The sequence below is a fragment of the Ziziphus jujuba genome, chromosome 10 (genome assembly GCF_031755915.1).
Source record: "Ziziphus jujuba cultivar Dongzao chromosome 10, ASM3175591v1".
Taxonomy (NCBI): Eukaryota; Viridiplantae; Streptophyta; class Magnoliopsida; order Rosales; family Rhamnaceae; genus Ziziphus; species Ziziphus jujuba.
The window spans coordinates 6,347,704-6,369,296 of NC_083388.1; the positions used below are offsets into that span (position 1 = coordinate 6,347,704).

General features: G+C 29.6%; 2 protein-coding genes across 3 annotated transcripts; both read right to left on the reverse strand.

Moving 5' to 3' along the window:
* Positions 1 to 11,236: 11,236 nt before the first annotated feature.
* Positions 11,237 to 15,593, reverse strand: LOC107410708 (calcium-dependent protein kinase 34). Its single transcript, XM_016018174.4, has 8 exons — positions 13,707 to 15,593; positions 13,471 to 13,614; positions 13,172 to 13,324; positions 12,886 to 13,001; positions 12,603 to 12,770; positions 12,358 to 12,485; positions 12,005 to 12,104; positions 11,237 to 11,836 (listed from the first exon to the last, which is right to left on the reverse strand). The coding sequence occupies exons 1-8, from the start codon at positions 14,392 to 14,394 to the stop codon at positions 11,741 to 11,743; spliced, it is 1,593 nt and encodes a 530-aa protein (XP_015873660.1). The 5' UTR covers positions 14,395 to 15,593; the 3' UTR covers positions 11,237 to 11,740.
* Positions 15,594 to 16,348: 755 nt separating this feature from the next.
* Positions 16,349 to 21,532, reverse strand: LOC107410702 (rhodanese-like/PpiC domain-containing protein 12, chloroplastic). 2 transcript variants are annotated; one of them, XM_016018168.4, is made up of 8 exons: positions 21,103 to 21,532; positions 20,450 to 20,578; positions 20,127 to 20,218; positions 19,174 to 19,274; positions 18,965 to 19,075; positions 18,654 to 18,762; positions 17,482 to 17,532; positions 16,349 to 16,849 (listed from the first exon to the last, which is right to left on the reverse strand). In XM_016018168.4, exons 1-8 carry the CDS (start codon positions 21,326 to 21,328, stop codon positions 16,769 to 16,771), a joined length of 900 nt encoding a protein of 299 aa, XP_015873654.2. In that variant the 5' UTR covers positions 21,329 to 21,532; the 3' UTR covers positions 16,349 to 16,768. The 2 variants fall into 2 exon arrangements, with proteins under 2 accessions (XP_015873654.2, XP_015873655.1); XM_016018169.4 differs by having other exon boundaries at positions 21,079 to 21,524.
* Between the last annotated feature and the right edge of the window lie 61 nt (positions 21,533 to 21,593).

Here is a 21,593-nt window from a genome sequence, read left to right on the forward strand (position 1 = left end):
TCTTTTGGAAAATCTATCTTTTATATTGGTTTTTGTATATTAATTAACCAGGTAAGTTAAAAATTTAAGAGCTCAAGTTACATTAAGTATTATTATTTTTAAATGGTTCACATGACAACATTTATTGCAACTGTAGAAAATCTAGACCCAAAAAAAATTTAGAGCTAGAAAATCTCCAATTTTTCTACCATCTAATTTACCTACACAAATTATGTATTATTAATTTATAATTTATATCATTAGGTGTACTATGTTTTCAATAAATTAAAGCTGATACATAAACTCAAAATTTTGCACATATGCACTCTCAGTCCAAAGGAGAAGCCACCTATGCCAAACTACAAAGTTTCCAGATTGTTAGAGAAAAATATAAATAAAATAAAAATCCACATTCCATCAAGAAGTATTGGGTTTAAAACTCAATAACTCCACCGAAAAAATTAAAAACACATGTACGGATCTAAAAAGAAACCCCAAAAAATGTGGATTTACATATAGCATACCGTACATAAGAGAAAAATATAAATGAAATAAAAGTATACATTCTATCAACTTAACCTTTTAGAATAAATGGTATCCTTTTAGAATAAATGGTATTTCAACACAGATACATTGATGATTTGGTAAAAACATGGTGTACAGTTGTAGGTTTAGAAAATAAGGTAGAGGCTTCCTTATGTTGATTTCAATTGAATAAACAAATAAATAAATAATCAAATTCATTTATAATTCCTATTATTTTTCCCTTTAAAAACAAAATTATATCATGAGAAATTTTTGGTTAATCGGTTTTCTTTTTCTTTTTTTTTTTGGGGGGGGGGGGGGGGGGGGGAGGAGGGTTGCGTGTGGCGGCTCATATGAATAATGTTTATGCTTTTGTTATTTGGCCTTTACTTACTTTGTTTGTCTTGTCACCATATAGTTGCCTCTGTTCCTAGTCTCATTTTATAAGGAAGTGAAACTAAGAGAGAGTATGCCAAACCCATTTAGCACGGAACTACATGTTTGTTTATATGTGGACCAATACAAGCATGTTGCGTTGCTACGAGAGGGTTGAAAAAAAAAAAACCAGAGAATGAAAAATTGACTCTTTCCTCAATACATTTCAAAACTATATTAGATCTGTTCCCAAAAAAAAAAGAAAAAGAAAAAAACTATATTGGATTTTTTTATTTAAAATTAAGTGTTTTACATATTGTAATTATATGAAATACTCCAGATTATAAAATATATTATTAAACACATAATTATGTCAATAATATTACCATCTGAATAGGATCAGAACATCAAAATCTAATTAATATATAGCAATTTCTTGTACATATTAATTTGCTTTTTACATACTCTTTTACCATATTTTACTTCTTTTCTTGCATTAAAATTTTAGATTAGGTTTTTTTTTTTTTTTCAAAAAAAGTATTAGAATTCAGAATTATTATATGAATAAACAATAACTATGATATTGGATTGTCTAATAAAAGATAGCAATAAGGAAAAAAAAAAAATTGCACACGAGAACGATTATATAGCATACAATTTTCTGGGAGTATAAATTTCGTTATCGCTGTTCACCAAAAAAAATTTCGTTATCGTTGTCATAATGTTAAATTTTAGTCATTGATTCTTCTGCCTGATGTCGTTTTCTACAAAGACTAAGCTCCTAATTATTTTTAAAAAATTTTAAATCACTGCAGCCAATCTAATCAAGCAGTTAGATCAGATGTTATTTCACAAACTAGTGTTAAACAGCCATGCATAAACAATATTCCATCGGAATTTTAAAAAATCAACATGCCAAATTAAAATTCGGAAAAACTTTTTTAAAGATAACATTTGTAGTTGAATTAGTCAGTGTTTCATTTTTATTACAAATATTTTCAATTATTTCTTACTTGTAAGTTTAGGGAATGAAAGTATATCACTAAAATTTAATTTTTTAGATAAATTCTAATATGCAAAAGAGATTGATCTTGACTTTTATTAATAATCATAACATATAATATAATCGTACAACTAAAGAATATTATTTTCATTGAAACTTTAAAGATAATCAATTTTAAATTTTATAGAGTTAAAATCATTTTTAAAAAGAAAACTTTTTATGTTCTGTATTGTTTTTTGAACTAACCTTGATTTAAAAACATCATTTATTATGGATTTCATGGAAAAATTTTAAAAAATCTATACAAAAACAAAAGATACTATATAAACAATTAAAATTATATTTATAAAAAAAAAAAGTATGAAAACTATCTTAGTGCTATAAATTTCTAATTTATCTTCGATGTGTGGAACTCCCAAAGCTTCATAACTCCACCCTTCAACGTTTATTGTATCTTATTAACATTGATTTGATTGACAAAATCAACTCTCATTAATATTTTGAAAAGTTATTTTAAAAAGATGTTAATCTAAAATATTAGAACGTAAGGTTTTTGAAAAATTGAAAAATCTTGGCGTAAGCATCCTGTTTATATACAAAAGCTATAACATTGGAACTTCAAGCTAAAAAATTTAAAATAAAAATAAAAATAAAAATAAAAACATATTACATTGGAACAACAAATCATTAAATATATTAAATGTTAAATTATAATTAATATTTAATATATTAAATAGTAGAATCAATTGTCTTTTCGGTTAGTTCATTGGTATAATTTGAAAAAATTATAGATAATTATTAATTTTTCAATTTAAATTTTTTGTTCAATTTTCAATAATATTATTTTCTATTAATAATCTATATTGGAAGTTGAAATTAAAAAAAAATTATAGACAATATTTAATATATTAAATAGTAGAAGCAATAACCTTAAATTCAATAGTATTATTTAGGAAAAAAATAATTATCAATTTTCAATTTAAATGTTTAGTTCATTTTAAAAATATTATCTACTATTAATTATATATATTAGAACTAGACATATTTCTAAAAATATTATAGATAATATTTAATATATTAATTTGTAGAATCAATAGACCTTTCCGTCAGTTTAATAATATAATTTTAAAAAATTATAGATAATTATCAATTTTCTAATTTAAATTTCTTTGCTCGATTTTCAATTTTGGTGAGTTTTGTGAGGGTGATGATTGCCATTAATTGTTGTTTGATAAAATTATCCAACTTCAATAAATTAAAGTTTTGGAGAAAAAACAGTTTGGCATTAATTGCCATTTGCAAAACACTTTAGCAATCTATCCTATTTTAATATATTAATAAGATTATGGAGTTTTGCCTTATATATTTTTTTTTTGGGGGTTGACCAGTTATTCAAGGTCTTTTTCTGTTTTAGCTAATTTGATTTTTTTTATGCATTATTTTAAATTATCTCATTAAAAAATGTTGAGCTGGTGGTATATATTGATGAATTATAAAATGTGGTTTGATTTCTTAATTTCAATGAAAAAAAAAATAGCTATATCAAAATATATGCGTTAGTAAAATTTTGTCCGTCGTGACATATTGAATTAATTTATTACTGCTACAACAATGATGCGTTAAAATATTAGCTGAACAACAGTTATGCGTCAAATTAGCTACTTATTTTTATTCAAATTCCATTTTTTTGGGGAAAAATTCAAAATCATTTTTTTAAGGAAAAAATTTAAATCGAGAAAATAATGATTTTATAAAAGGATTAAGTCTCTCCACAATGTTATATGATTCAAATCTTATCATGTCCTTAATATTTTAACTAGTTTCACGTTCGTCAGATACTCTTATGATCCTATTGGGTTTCAAAAATTTTGTATCAGAAAATATCAGTTTTGCAGTTTTTGTGTCTTAGAAGAAAAAGAGAATGAGTTTTACCGAGTTCAAAAAAATAATTCTTATCAAAATAATAATTAATACGATTATGATATTTTAAAATTATGAATTTACAAGCCTTGTTTGGTCAATCATGGCCCTCATGGGCCTAGGATAAACATAACTATGATAAACATACATTACCTGCTACCATCAGGCTCCTTTACCAGTACAGATTTAATGAAATATTCTAGTTACATTATTTTTATGTTTTTTTTAAAATTAAAAAAAAAAAAAAAAAAAAACTATTTGTCACGGGGCTCGCAACAAAAGTCTTCTTTTTTTGTTTTTTTACAAAGAAGTCACAACTGGTTATTGGCGTTGTCCTTTCCTAAATTTATTAAAATAAAAAATAACACGGTGACAAAAGCTACACTGTATAGCAATTAATTATCAAGTTTTAATCAATAATCATTTAGAGCAATTAGTAATTTGGATGAAGGAGAGGCCAAATTGGCCATTACTGACAACCCAGGATGATAAGTGTTATTCTCAGTTTTGATTAATAGTTCTTTTCTTCAAAACATAACAATACTATAATGATTATTTAGAAGGGGCATTACCGTTTCAAACAACTTTTTGACAATTCTTTTTTGTAGTTTTAGAAAACAATTTTAACACTTGATGGGGTAACAATGATTGCTTGGTAAAAAGATTTCAATTAGTATAATTATGGTTCGGTGGTAAAGTCAATTCAATTGGGGTTCAGGATGATGCTCAATTTAATCTGGCTAATTACCACACCGTGTGATCATGTAAAATGTAATTTAACTTTTTATATGATAAAGCATGTCTTAATTTTTATTATTATATAAAGATTTTTTTTGTAATATATATAGAGAAATTATATTATACGAAAGAATTTTCTATTATATACATAAAAGAGTTGAAATTAAGTGGCTATGCTCATTAATTTAGAATACTTATGGTAACCCATCCACTCCATTGACCCCAATAATACGGTACAAATACATGCACATTGCTTAATTAATGGATGATATAATTATAGGTCAAGGTAACGTATCATGTCAATCTAACGTGTGCTGATTCTTGCACAAGTTATCAGTTTTCATTTTCTTTTTTTTTTTCTTTTTTTTTTTTGTTTCATTTTATTTAACTATTGTGGTTGAGAGGTAGAAAGAAAAAATAGTGTTAGTGACGGTGAATATATGTACAATTGATCGATCCAAAGTGAAGAAAAACAAATATTATAGAAGTATTTTTGAAGGAAAGAACAGTATTAATTAGATACAAAAATAGAATATTGTTATGTGGTAAATTTTAAATGTAATTTTTATTAAAATATTAAAATTAATTTTTTTAATGAAACCTATTTAAATTTACAGTATATAAATTTCATTCTCATTCACTAATAATGAAAAATAGTAATTTTTTTTTTTTACAAAAATAAAATTTGTAAGTTTTACTTTTGTGTATTTTGATTTAACTTTTAATAATATTAAAAATATTAAAATATTTATCAAATAACCTTTATTAAAATCTTACGGATTAACATTTTCATTTAACTTAAATATAAATGAATAAATTTTAAATAAAAAAATAAAAATAAATTAATAAATATTATAATACCATCTTCCATATCATTTAATTAATACACTAATAATTTTTTTTGATAAATTTAACGTTATTGTTTAATTTTACCTAGTCATGCTATTATTAGGATATCCTCATGTCACATCATATTTAAAAAAACACGTGCTATTTAGAAAAAGCGCTGTTTTTGACAGTTGGTTTAAACCAATGGCTCAGGTCATTTCCTCTCAACTAACTTTCCTTGGTTGACCATCGAAGAAGAAGAAGATAGGGATAGATTAGCCTTTTGCAGAGTGATGCTCTTTACGATGTACTTAGAGGAAATAAAAAACAATAAATAAATAAACTCCCATTTGGATTAATTTTTTTTCAAAATATTTAAGAGTTTGATTTTGGATTTGATCTATCATCAGCTTTCCTAAATGGTATCCCAATATGGCTATCTTGGGTTTTTAATTTGCATGTATTTTGAAGCTAGTACTTTTTTTTTCCCTTTTTTGTTTTTTTTGTCTTTTTCCAACTTTCTTGATGTAAAAGAAGTTGAATGAATAAGAACGTTACCATTAGTTGTGTGCCCTCTTTTGGAAAATCTATCACATTTTATATTGGTTTTTGTATATTAATTAACCAGGTAAGTTAAAAATTTATGAGCTCAAGTTGCATTAAGTATTATTATTTTTAAATGGTTCACATGACAACATTTATTGCTACTTATGGCCATATTGCGACTGTAGAAAATCTAGACCCAAAAAAAATTTAGAGCTAGAAAATCTCCAATTTTTCTACCGTCTAATATACCTGCACAAAATATATAAGTCACTAAAATTTTTAACAATTAGCGACGCATAAAATGTAGAGTCACTGTTTCTTCCATATTAGTGACGTATGAATTTACATAAAACAGCGATGCAGTATAGACATAAAAATTAGCGACGTAGAGAGTTAGAATCACGGATTTTTCTATGTTTAGCGTCGCAAGTCTCTTTACATTTAGCGACTTGTTTTTGAAATGCATCGTTGTTTCGTCCACATTAGGCGACTTTTATTCCTGCGTTGCTGTTGGTATAATGTTTTTAGCGACACAACGTTTGGTGATTTTGTGAAATACGTCTCTGTTTATTGCATTTAATTGCGTCGCTAATCAGCGAGTTTCGCGTAATATGTATTATTAATTTATAATTTATATCATTAGGTGTACTATGTTTTCAATAAATTAAAGCTGATACAGAAACTCAAAATTTTGCACATATGCACTCTCAGTCCAAAGGAGAAGCCACCTATGCCAAACTACAAGATTTCCAGGTTGTTAGAGAAAAATATAAATAAAATAAAAATTCACCTTTCATCAGTTGCACTTATTCAATATAATATTAAAGCCATAAATCTAAGAGGTCCTGAATTCAAACTCAATAACTCTATCGAAAAAATTAAAAACACATGTAAGAATCCAAAAAGAAATTCCAAAAGAAATGGACTTACATGTAGCCTACCTCCATCAGTGGAAAAATATAAATGAAAAAAAAATATACTTTCCATCAGCTTAATCTTTTGAAATAAATGATATTTCAACCCAAATGCATTGATGATTTGGTGAAAATATGGTGTACAGTTGTACAGTTGCAGGTTTAGAAAATAAGGTAGAGGCTTCCTTATGTTGATTTCAATTGAATAAACAAATAAATAAATAATCGAATTCATTTATAATTCCCACTATTTTTCCCTTTAAAAACAAAATTATATCATGAGAAATTTTTGGTTAATCGGTTTTTTTTTTTTTTTTTTTTTTTTTTTTTTGGGGGGGGGGGGGGGGGAAGGGGGGGTTGCGTGTGGCGGCTCATATGAATAATGTTTATGCTTTTGTTACTTACTTTGTTTGTCTTGTCACCATATAGTTGCCTCTGTTCCTAGTCTCATTTTATAAGGAAGTGAAACTAAGAGAGAGTATGCCAAACCCATTTAGCACGGAACTACATGTTTGTTTATATGTGGACCAATACAAGCATGTTGCGTTGCTACGAGAGGGTTGAAAAAAAAAAAAAAAAACTGAATGAAAAAATGACTCTTTCCTCAATACATTTCAAAACTATATTAGATCTGTTCCAAAAAAGAAAAAACTATATTAGATTTTTTTTTTTAAATTAAGTCTTTTGTATATTGTAATTATATGAAATACTCCAGATTATAAAATATATTGTTAAACACATAATTATGTCAATAATATTACCATCTGAATAGGATCAGAACATCAAATTGTAATTAATATATAGCAATTCTTGTACTTATTAATTTGCTTTTTCCATGCTCTTTTACTATATTTTACTTCTTTTCTTGCATAAAAATTTTAGATTAGCTTTATTTTTTTTCATAAAAAATATTGGAATTCAGAATTATTATATGAATAAACAATAACTATGATATTGGATTGTCTAATAAAGATAGCAATAAGTTAAAAAAAAAAAATGTACACAAGAACCATTATATAGCAAACAATTTTCTGAGAGTATAAATTTCGTTATCGTTATTCACCAAAAAAATTTCGTTATCGTTGTCATAATGTTAAATTTTAGTCATTGATTCTTCTGCCTGATGTCGTTTTCTACAATGAATAAGCTCCTAATTATTTGAAAAAAAATTTAAATCACTGCAGCCAATCTAATCAAGCAGTTAGATCAGATGTTTCATTTTAAAGATAACATTTGTAGTTGAATTAGTCAGTGTTTCATTTTTATTACAAATATTTTCAATTAATTCCAACTTGTAACTTTAGGTAATGAAACATAATACTGTTTATTACTAAAAATTAATTTTTTAAATAAATTCTAATATGCAAAAGAGATTGATTTTGATTTTTATTAATAATCATAACATATAATACAATCATACAACTAAAGGATATTGTTTTTATTAAAACTTTAAAGATAATCAATCTTAAATTTTATAGAGTTAAAATTATTCTTAGAATGAAAACTTTTTATGTCCTCGTTGTTTTCCGAAATAACCTTGGCTTAAGAACATCATTTATTATGGATTTTATGGCAAAATTTTAAAAAATCTATACAAAAACAAAAGATACTATATATACAATTAAAATTATATTTATGAAAAAGAAAAAAAAGTATGAAAACTATCTTAGTGCTATAAATTTCTAATTTATCTTCGATGTATGGAATCTTCCAAAGCTTCAAAACTCCATCCTTCAACGTTTATTATATCTTATTAACATTGATTTGATTGACAAAATCAACTCTCATTAGTATTTTGAAAAGTTATTTTAAAAAGATGTTAATCTCAAAAATTAGAACGTAAGGTGTTTGAAAGATTGAAAAATCTTGACGCAAGCATCCTGTTTATATACAAAAGCTATAACATTGGAACTTCAAGCTTAAAAAAAAAGAAAAAAGCTATTACATTGGAACAACAAATCATTAAATATATTAAATATTAAATTATAAATAATATTTTCTAAAATCTAATATTTAAAAAAAAATTAGGCCCAGGTCTTTTTTTTCTGCCTAGAGCCTCAAAAATAGTTGAGACGGTCCTGCCATGTAGGAGCTCAGGGAATTGATAGCAAAGCATCCATGGTGGGTTCTTCTTCAGATACCCAATTTGGTGTCTACACGGTTACTCTTTCCTCGCCAAAGGAGATGGGAAGGTCACATTCATAGCCTAAACCAAAATCCATTTCCTCAAATCCAACACCAACAACAAAGGAATGACAAAGTTTAACTTCTTTTTTTTCTTTTCTTTTTTTAATTTATATTTTATTATTATTATTTTTAATGGGTTCATCTTCAAAGAAATTGATTAAACAAATTGAGAATTTCATTAAGATGGATAAAAACATGCATCATCAATAAAAGGAAGGTAAACTACTTCCTCTAACAGACATTCTGACTATTCAATTAAGCGACTTTGTTAATATTGCAAAATAACAAAGGAGAGTTTGCAAATTTCAAAATAGATTCTTGAAAGTGAGCTGGATGTGAGCAATAATCACACCAGAACCCTAAGGACGAGAAAAAGATTAACCATAATCAAGATCACTAATAAGTTGGGCATCAATGTTAGATCCAATAATCACCCAGAAACACCCCACATGCTTTGAGCAGAAGAAAGACAAAGAAGGTGAAGGGCAGCATAGCATTCCATGGAGGCACTAGTTGAAAGTTGAACTAGCCATGAACTTCTTTTCTAGGTATTGAAATTCTGCATTAGACTCCATACATAATCGAATAGCCGAAGTTATATGGTAGAGAAATTGAACTAGTATACGAGAAAATTTTCGGTTAATTGGCTTACAATTGAAATTGAAATTTCGAACTTCAAAATTAAGAAAAGCAGTTAAGAAATGTTGTATTGGGACTAAAATGTAGATCAAGTAAATTAACAAAATTTAGCAGAAAAGTTATTTAATAATTGTAGATATAGCACTATGTTTTTTTTTTTTTTTTTTTTTTAAAAGGACTCTGTAAATGAAAATTCCATTAAATCATCTTAATTAACCTAAAAGCATAAATGGGAAAAGAAAAATATAATATAAATTAATTGTAATCTGAGGGAACAGACAGACTCAGGTAGGCCACTGGGGATGGGGGGTGGGGCACGTGTTTTTTTTTTTTTTTTTTTTTTTTTCTGTTTTTAAGTTTTATACTAATATGACCCTAAAATTAAGAATGTGCCCCAGTTTCAATGTCTTCATTTTGGTCAAATCAGTTTTGGTGCTTTGAATTCTCATCATCAAAAACTGTCAATAAAATCTGTACTTTTAATTTATTTTTATTAAAATTTCATTATCTTAATTAATTCTTCTAATTTCTTGGTTGATTTATGATTATAACTGCCAAATATTGGTTAATTAAATTAAATTTAAATTTCTCTAATTTTTTTTGAAATAAAATTTCTCCAATTTAAGTTGTTAACACAATTTTTCAGCTTCATAGGTTAGCTTCCAATTGTACCAAACATATTTAATAATTAATTCATTTTTAAAGTTTCTTTAGATTTTTTTTTTTTATAACCATGTTAGTTTTTAATTTTGTTTGAGTTTATTTTTTTCTAATAAAATTAAAAAACATACATACATACATATATATATATATATATATTCTCCAGAAGTGTATTTGTTTTTGCATAAATTTGTTGTGAATTTCAAATAACTTTGTATTAATAAATTTTAGATCATAAGTCATTTTAATTTATAGTTTTTATGATACCACTTGTGGAAATTATTATTTTTCTTTTCACTGAAAATATTTGCTATGAAAAATTATTTGTTACAATGCAAATTAACATGAAAACACCTCTCAAACAAATACCGGTTTTTTTGATTGATTATTATATATTTTGTAAAAAAATTACTATATATATTGGTGTCCCCTTTAGAAAAAGTTTTTGGGTCCGCCACTAAGGAAGAGTCCATCTCATCCTTCTGCTCCTGATCTCCACCACTATATATGATCTTGAACAAAGCCAGCAAGATTAGCATAATTAGTCTTGGAAGTTTAATCTTTCAGCTACCATTTGGTAATTGAGCTAACGACTTCATATATGCAATCATAGGAGTGAGGAATCTTTTTGTTATTGGAAGAAAATTATCTTTTTCGACAAACCATTTGGTAATTTGGATTACATGAAAATCCAATTAATATTTTAGATAATAAGGATAAATTGGTGGTATGGTATTGCTTGGATATTAATAATCGATAATCGATTATTGGGGTTAATTCTTAATTTATACACTATAAAGGAGGCAAGAAAATTAAGGCCTTTTTTTTTTTTTTTTTTTTTTTTTTTTTTTTTTTTTATCTTCCTCCTTCTATTTATGTATCCACGGATTAATTTATCGATCGGTTTGAAATGCACAATATATATAATAATTTTTAAGAAGGTTTTTATATATTGAGTCCAATAGAATACAAATTGGAGGTTCACAAGGCAAGAAACTTGAAAAAGAATTGAAGAAGAAACAGCAGGATCTATATATTTTCTAATGATGAATAAGAACAAACAAATTCAATTAGAAAGACACCCAGATTTTGAATCCTAATGTCAAAGCCAATTACAAGCTATACATACACCCACAATCAAATTACAAATGAACCCATAAAAAAAACCCCCCACTCCATGCACTTAGACCAAATGCTTTTACTTGAGACTCCCCCTTCCATTAATCCCCCTCCTAATTTTCTTTTCTTTTCTTTTTTTCTTTTTATAGAACAGATACTGTACAGTGAGCATGTTGTGAATCCCCTTAAGTAGCTTCTCCACCTATGATTCAAAGACTCTTGCTGAGGCAGAGAACTTGATGGTTTTGAATTTAATTTTGTTGCATAATGTTCGATCCCCACAACAACGTTATCAAATTAATCACTCTCAATTATTATTGAAATCACGCCTCTTCTTTGGATTTGCATCTGGGTTTCCTTTTCTCATCATTGCTACGAATTCGTCGTAGTTGATCCGTCCATCCTGAATTAACCACATGATCAATTCACAACTTAGTTATATATGATCAATTTCCATCTCAATATTCAACCATCAACTTAGTTACATATGATCAATTTCCATCTCAACATTCAACCATAACCAAATAGTGAAGAAACCAATCTGAAAATTTTCTCTGTGCTATATACTTACATGATCAGCGTCAACTTCAGAAATGATGTCCTTTATGTCCCTTCCATCGTGCATACCATATTCGCGAAGAGCTTGTTCTAGCTCTTCAGTCGTGATATACCTGTCAACAACATGTATGATGATCCATGAGCAAATTATAACCTTATAATCATATTTTCTCTGTAAACAAACAAAATTGCCCAGCTGATATATATATTCATGTTACTAGGCGCCTAGGCTCCTCTAAACGGGCTTGGATGGGCTAGGCGCCCAGCGTATGATGCATGATAATGCCCATTATGATGATGCCCATTAGATAAAAGTTATAATATATATATATATATATATATATATATATAAAATTCTATATATACCCGCTGTTATCTTTATCAAAGTGTTGGAAGGCAGTGTAGAGATGCTCTTCTCTGTCCATTCGGTTCATGTGCATTGTTGCTGTGATAAATTCATCATAATCTATAGTTCCATTTCCATCAGCATCAGCCTATATTTTCAATAAAAAAGAAAAACAATAATAATAACAGAAAGAGAAAAATTAGCCAATAATCAAATCAAATGCTTAATTGAAAAAGGAAAAGGAACAGAGAAAGAGAGAAATTACAGCTTCCATCAATTGTTTAACTTCCATTTCAGAAAGCCTAGTGCCTTGCTTAGCGAGTCCTTGTTTGAGTTCTTCAAGTGTTATGGTTCCACTGTTGTCTGTATCAATTCCCTTAAACATCTGTTTCAATCCCATGATTTCTTCCTCTGATAGACATCCCGCAATAACCTGTCCATTTTATTTTACATTCATTAAAATGAAATTATTTAACAAGATATAAATGAAATCAAAAATTAACAAATTAATAGATTTATTGATGAGATAAATAATGATGATTACTTACCCGTAGAGCAACTTTCTTGAACTGGTTCATTGCTTTGAACTGTTTGAGCCTGCTAAGCACCGCGTTATCAAGAGGTGTATCTGGTGCTTCACCATCCTCCTTAATCCATGGATGATCTGAAACAGACCAAATTAACAATACAAATTGCTTTAATTACATGTAACAATCTAATCCTGATGATACAATTTTTTGCATTCCCTAATTTGATTTGACATAGAATATTGAGAAGTGGAAATAATTAATCAAATAAACTACATTACACAAACACATATATATTTATACTTACTAAGAACTTGGAAGGCTGTCATTCTCTGTTTGGGGTCTGAATTCAACATCTTCCTAACAAGATCCTTTGCTCCACTAGAAATCGAAGGCCATGGATCGCTTGTGAAATCAATATGCCCGCGTAAGATTGCATTGAATATCCCATGTTCCGATTCTGTCAAAATCAGAATTTGACTCTATCAATCTACTCATCAGGTCGACATCATATAAGTCCGATTGTGTACATTTTCCTTAACCAGAAAGGACAATGACAAAAAAGAAAAGAAAAAGATATATAAATAATTGAATAACAATATATACCCGCCCAAAAAGGAGGGACACCGCATAGAAGGATATATAACATAACTCCAACGCTCCATATATCAACTTCCGGTCCATATTTTCTCTTCAATACTTCTGGTGCAATGTAATATGCACTGCCAACAATATCTTTAAATACTTCCCCTGCATCATCATCATCATGCCAAAACCATCATTCTTTACATATATACATATATGTATATAAAAGAAATAGGATTATTGGAAGATTTCCACACCTTGCTTGTAGAACACGGAAAGACCAAAATCTGTAGCCTTCAAAGGAGAATTCTCATCTTTGTTCAACAAAAGGAAATTCTCAGGCTTGAGATCCCTATGGATGACTCCCATGGAATGACAAGTATGGACAATTTGGACAATAGTCCTCAACAGAGATGCCGCGGCACGCTCGGTGTAGTGTCCCTTTGCAATGATCCGATCAAAAAGTTCTCCTCCCGCACATAATTCCATGACAAGATGAACAGAGTGCTTATCTTCATAAGCTCCTTTGAGCTCCACAATATTAGGCTGACCCGTCAAATGGTGCATGATTTGGACCTCCCTCCTAACATCCTCTATATCTTCCTTGTTCACAAGCTTCCTCTTCGCTATTGTTTTGCATGCAAACTGCTCACCTGTAGCCTTGTTTGTACACAAATGGGTGACACCGAATTGTCCCCGGCCAAGTTCCTTTCCAATGTTGTATATCGAACGAACGTCTTCCATTGGCCGGCCTAAAACAGGTCCAATGGGAGCAGCCTTGGTAGGTTTATTTGAAGGTTGAGGTGAGGCTGCAGGTGAAGCCTTAGGTGGGGTGGTGGAAGGTCCTGTGGCTGCATTTTCCGTGTGGGTTTCAGCCGGTACCTGTTCTCCATTATTGGCAGCTGGGGCATCCGTGGTGTTGCCTTGTGAGCAACAGTTGCCCATTGTAGAAAGAAGAAATAATAATGGAGGAAAAACTGAAAAGGATTAAAAACAGAAAAAGCAGAAGAGAAATTAATTAAGAAAGTAAAGGGGGTTTGGGAGGGGTTGGTCAAGAGAAGGAATATTGGGTTCTGGGTTTTGAAGGGTGTATGAATCTAGAGATACAGAAACATGTATGTGTAGAAGAAAAGAGAAGGGGAAACAGAAAGGGGGGGAAAAACAAAAAAAGAAAAAAAAAAGAAAAAAAAAAAAAAAAAAAAAGGAAAAAGAAAGGTGTCAAAGTATAGGATACAGCTTGGAATGATGATGGTAATGGAAGGAAGACTGATAATGAGGGATTGTAGGAAATGGGTATAATTCAATATTGAAAATTGTTGAAACAGTCTTTGTGGGTTTGGGGGTTGACGTGGGAGGAGATTAGGGATGAGAGGGTTTGTAGGAGGTTGTAGTAATTATGTTTGTCTGGTTTAGGGTGGACTGGTACACTTGTATGGGTATGGTTGAATGAAAAATCCATCAACAACATATATATTTACAGATAAGCCAAATTTTATGTCCAAAAAAGGGTAAGACTTAGATTAGAAATTGAAGTTGAAGTCCTCTGTTTTGACATACATAGGACTAATCTTTTAGGAGGGAGGGTCCAAACACAATAAAGACATCCCTATTTATAGTCTTTTTATAACATGAAACAGCTGGTTAGTTTTTTGCTGTTTGATTAGAAGAATTTTTTTTTTTTTTCCTTTTTACAGTTTAATATTATAGTTTTACCATTTGTATTCTGAAATTTCCATGAATTGTGGTAAATAATAATACTTACTTTATGATTGAAGTAGTTTTGTCATTTTAATCTCCTTGCATTACTTTAATTTAGATTATATTTAGCTTATCTTTTTTCCTCTCAAACTACTCTCCTAGCCTCTCAACCACCTTCTCCTAAGATAACCTTTTTATTTGACCAAACCTGCCGTCATAGCTAACAATTGTGGTCAGAACATGCTTGAGCACTAATGAATTCCAAGGTTGACAAAGCACTTATAAAAGAATTCCCAGAAAGATCTGCATATGAACTAAATCATAGTTTCCTCGTGCTTGGCATGAATTTGGATGTGGCTAAATGGTCAAAGAGCTTGAACTTCTACATATAATAATATTCTTATTAGATTGATATGGTAATATTATATAAAAACCTATCAACTCAACTTTTAAATTTAACCATAATAATTATATCTAGTTCAACAGGTGTGATAAGAAATTTTAATTTAATATTATCATGTTGACTTGATAAAAGACTAGTTATATAAATATATATATATATATATATATATTATATATATATAAATGTATGCAAATGTCCAACCAAAATCATGTAGACCACTTAAGTTGCATTGACATAGGTTTCTCGCTGCAAAACTTGCAATTAGTTTAGGTGGTGTATATTTTTGCTTTCTTCCTTTTCCCGGCACTCAAAAGTTGTCCGTCCTTCCAATAGGAAGAAACATCACAAACAGGAATTCATTTTATAATGTCTTTCCCTAGTCCATGAACCTTGAATAGTAGCTGTCCAACAAGAAGCTTGCGTATTGGAGGCACCAATTTAAGAGGCCAAGGAACCAAACAACATTCAAAAAAACAAAGAAACGAAGGTGACTTGAGGAACCAACAAAATTGTAGATTTGTAATAGAATATGAAGCATGAGATAGATAGAAGCCTCAAATTACAACGGCTTAAGGTATTTGGACATGGCGCCAACGCTCATATTATATAGTGAAAAATTTCCTGAAAAGGGAGGAAAATCTATTTTCATAGAACACAGTAGGCAATCGAAGGTATTGTCTGTTTTTATCCAAAAGGCAAAAATATATAAAATGCTTATTTTTCAACAAGTTATGTTTGATGAATTAGAAGCATGGAATTGGGAAAACAGCTCCAAACAAGGACCAAAAGTATCTGATATCACTAAATAAAAAGCAGATCAAGATTATTCATATTCTCAGACATTTTCAAAGATCAAGTCCAAGCACCCACCAAAACAAGGAACGCCAAGTCTAAGTCAAAACATTGGATACATCTTCTGTAATTGAAACACTACCATTAAGAAAGTTTGGTCTTTGGGAGAAGTTCAGAAATCCCTTTTTGAGATAGCAGCCTTTGGGCTCTGCCTGCCCTTTCTAACTAATATTCTAGCTAGATTTTATCAGAACAACCTTTGGTGAAAACTTAATTTCATCTCATAGTTTACATTATAAGGCTAAAGAAGAAAGACGAAGGGTTGGATTGAATATTCCATTATCATAAAGGGAGAAAATCAAATTGAAAACTAGTCGCTTGTGGAGGAAGTATACATCCAATATGCAAAACTTCACTATCAGACTATCAGTAAGTGGGTATTGATTGATCTACCTTCACAGAATATGCATGAATTCCCCCAGATACGTTGAACACTTTCTGGAAACCCTGAAGTATTGAAAAATAGATTATTGAACAACGTAGATATTTTTCAAAGCATTAAAGAAAAAAAACGAAAAAGCATGGAAATACAAACTACCAGCCTCAAGACTAATAAACTACACCACAAGGCATTTCAAACCTTATACAAATTACAAAATAGAGAATCTTTCCAAACATATTTTGCAGAAATATGAAAGTGAAAAATTCACACTACAAATAAAAAGACATGAAGGAACAAGGCAAAAAAAAGGAATGAAAAGAATATTTGCCACATATGAATTAATGTCGTCAATGGTTTTCTGATTACCATGGAAAGAAGTCAGTCATTTAATTGTTCAAATTAAGCAATTGGTCTATGGATTACATGGTTGCAGCTATATCTATCTCCTCCCCCAAACCCCTACAAACCTGGAATGTGGAATTTGATCCTAAGTACCTACTGCATGCCAATATTGATACCTACCATGATAGCTAAAAACTACAATTTGATAATAAATTTGATTCTCTTTACTCGTTAGTAGTGATTAATGGAACTTATATAAACTTGGAAATTTAATAATTTTAACAATCAAAAAATTAAATTAGTATCATTTTCATCTGGTGCCAAAACAAACACCAGTTATACAAAGAGTTTATACCTGCGACTGCAACCACTTGGCAACCTGTAATGACCGCATGCCATGGTGACACTGCATTTTGAAACATGAATTATGAATAGCTAAGAGATAAATGAAGAATGACCTAAGACTTGAGATAACATTTCAAGCAAGAGTCTATAGTCAGCACATGGTAAACATAAATACTCAGAGATGGACAAAGTTAAGAAATTTTCTATTTTTTCCACCTAAAAACACTAAACCAGAGAAATTGATATAGAAGCAACTCTTTTGTAGCAGACAGTGCAAAAATTGACACAAAATCTTATAAAGGGATGGGCAAACATCCACACCAATGTCTGACACATAACTGGTGTATAGATTTATCTTTCGGCTTCCATCACGGTAAAGAAAGAACCTTGATAAGTTTAGAAAAAACATACAAGGCATCCTTCATATACAAATTGTTCAATTTCCCTAAATTTCTAATAAACAGACACAGAGCTTTCAAATGAAAAATTTAAAGAGCACCCCTTCAATGATTGTCAACAAATAATTGAAAGTCAATATCCAAAAAGACACGGTCTTTAGACAATATCTAAAATCATAATTACTATAGCAGTAATTAGCTTGATTCAAATATCAGACAGGTGGAAGATTTATTTAAAGCCAATGAGGAAAACGTACATTAGCAGTGAAAATCAACTTTTTCAAGTTACTTCCACTATGTCTTAAAATCCCATAATAGTCAAAGAATTTTTGGACAGAAGAAGAGACCAACTAGGCGACACTTTACTTTACTATTTGATAGGGAGGTATTAGAAATAAATAGGTATATTCTCAAATAAATAGATCAAATTATTTTTATAAAAAAAATAGCATATAGTACTTAATCAGTTTATTAATGCCAAACATGGGGAAACTATTGGCTGAGGCATTGCTGCTTCATTTTAAAGTACTAATGTATGATAGAAATTTAGAAGGACAAACCATTCTATTTACAAGACTCAAATCAATCAGCATCTCCTAGGTCCCCACCCTTTAAGTAGGTATTTGCATAAAGCATATTAGTGGAACTTGCATTTAATATTTGACCATGCATTATGTAATTTAGTCAACTTTTAATATAAAAAATTAATAAAATTAATCTACAACAAAATTTTACCCTTTGAACTAATCTAAGGGAAATAGTGCACTAAAAAACTTGCAGTTACCATAACATAGGTATCCTTCTGAGGATCAAATTTGGTGGTTATCTCAGGTCCCCAGCTTCCAAATTGTCGGAGAGGAAGAACCTGAAAACTTGGCAAAGAAGCTTTGGCCCTGTCAAACAACATTGAAGAGAGATAAATGAGCTTAATAAATACAGTGTAAATATACTTCTTCCAACTAGTTTCATATGGAAAAAGCCTTGTTGAGTTGGTTGACTAATTAGTTATTCTTTTATTAATTGATTAAAAAAAAAAAAAAAGGAAAAAATGCCTCCTAGCCAGCTAAGAGAAGTAAATAAAACATGAGAGCATACACTTCTTCGGGTTCTCGAACATCAATCAACTGAGCCTCATCTAAGAAACTGGGATCTTGCATTCTCTGATGGAGCTCTTCAGGTTGAATATCTTGAAGTACTGACTCTTCCCTTAAGCATAAATGATATGAAAATTAAGTACATGGCAACTCTGACTCAATTGCATTATCAAGCGGTACTTTAGTTTGAGATTGACTTTAGAGAAATACCTCTCTGAAAGGACTTGCAACAAATGCCATCCAAATTTTGTTTTACACCTAACAACGCTGTTTAAAGGTGCACTAAATGCAGCCTCTTCAAACTCAGGTACCTGAAACATTGCACAGTTGAAGATCCCTCATATTATATTGGTCAAAAAACAAATTATCTAGCTTAAAATGAAAATAATTTACTGCTCATCTTATAGTTTTCAAAATTAGCAATCACAAGATATTACAGTTCCCAAGAAATGACTAAGTTCAACTTTTGCTCTCAAAGGATCAGGAATTTCTGGATTTGAAAGACATAGGTCCTACTTTTAAAGTTTTTCCAATAAATTCAACTACCTTATCCTAGCATATTCTTAATCACTTACACCATAGCTTGCATAGCTGAAAACATTTCTGTCTTTGAAACTAAAAACTGAGAATTTTAACTCATACAAAAAGAAAATAAAAGTGAGGCAATTTTTTAATAAGAAAAAACTTTAATTTTCCTATAGAGAAAACTGCAAAAGGGCAATTCAAGATAAAATGTAATATGTGTAGGTGCGCTTATATTTTTTTTTTTTTTGTGTGTGTGTGTGTGTGTGTGTGTGTGTGTGTTGTAATGGAAACATATAAGGATCCTCATATGCCATCAAAAAAATTTTTTAATTAAAAATATAAAAATAATTGGCCAATAGTATCATTTTAAAAAAAAAAAACGTATATATATATTTTTTTTCAATTGAATGCCTCACCACAGTTCTTACACTACTGGATAAGGAGAACCAATTTAATGACAGAAGTAATTAATTAAACAGTATGGTAAATTATAATTGAGCAGTTTAAATGACTAAGAGATGATAATGCCTATTTTTCACTCCACAGATAGACACAAAAGTGATGACTCATTGAAATAAGAACTACTGTCCTCTATGTTTGGAAAATTTGACAAACAAAGATCTGTGTCATCAACATACCATTTGCCCCTTTCTCACCCACCCAAGCATTCCTCCTTCTTCTTTGGATGGACATATTGAGTATTCCACAGCAAGATCACTCAAGTCCTCACCTGAATGTAATAATAGCATTAGAATAGTAGATAAAAACAAAGTCATTCTAGGACAGTCTGAAGAGAAAGTAACGGTACATTTTTGTCTTTGTAAACTTAACTTTATGTATAAAAGAAATTATATAAAAAGATCAAAATTTGTAACATCAAAGGATGTTTTGTGTAGATTCAAATTTGACGGACGGTAATTGAAGTTTCATCTTTTAAATATTAAAATGTAGAGAAACTAACCTCCTGAAATTCTCTGCTGAAGCTCCAAAAGAAGTTTAAGATCATCCTCTTTAACAAGCAAATGCTGCACCAGTATTTCCTTTCCAGTCTCAGAGCTATTTCCAGCAGTAGCACCAGCACTAAATGAAGCTGAGAAAAATTAAAATTTACAACTTCCTCGTACAAACAGAAAACTGAGAAATGTAATATAGAGAAGTCGCTAAACCGTTGAGTAATGGAAAACCAAGGGTTCAACTTTTTTTTTTTTTTTTTTTCTAGTGCCTTCATTATTTACTCCCTAGCCATCCAAATCATGATTTTCTTCAACTTTCAAAACTTATTCATTTTTCATATACAATGAAAACAAAAGAGGACTTTGCATGATTCAACTCAGGACAGAAACTGTAAAACAATTATTGAATAATCTTCATTTCATCTCCCAAAAAATAAAAAAAAATAAAAACTTGAGAGAGGAATCGGGAATCGGAAAAACAACCATAGTATGCAAAGTTGTGTATTGAATTAGAAGCAAGAATTCAACGATTCCCACAATGGAAAAATAAAAAATCTAGTATCCAATGTTGAAAATCTTTTTCTATTCAGTAAAAATAAATCATGGGTTTTTTTTTTTTTTTTTAAATTAGACCCACCTGTTCCTCTGAGGTGTGGATTACCTTCCATAGGTAGATGAAGAATCCGCTTCAAGCTCAGAGATGATGGTTGACGCGAAAAGGGTTTGAAAGTTTGATGAAGAAAACGATGAGATAGTGAAAATGTAGAGACTTTTTGGAGGTTTGAAGGCGAAGAAGATAAGTTGAAGGTTGGAATAAGAGATATTCTAAGAGCACTGAGAGTGAGAGCTGGATATGCTAATGGCGGGAGATGAGAAGCTCTTAACATGGCGGTAATTGATTTTTGAACAAGCTTGAGGAGCGAGAGTTAGAGTAGAGAGAAATACAGTATCGGAGTCGAAACCTTTGAGAGCTTTTAATTTTTTTTATTTTTTTTTTATTTTATTTTTTTAAGAAAGAGTTTTCTTCTGGTTTTTAATTTTTAAGCTATGTGACCAGACAGACACAGATGCTTATATTTCCTTTTCAGGGAGAAGACAACTATTTTCCCATTATTAGACTTTTTTTTTTTTTTTTTTTTTTTTTGCTATGTG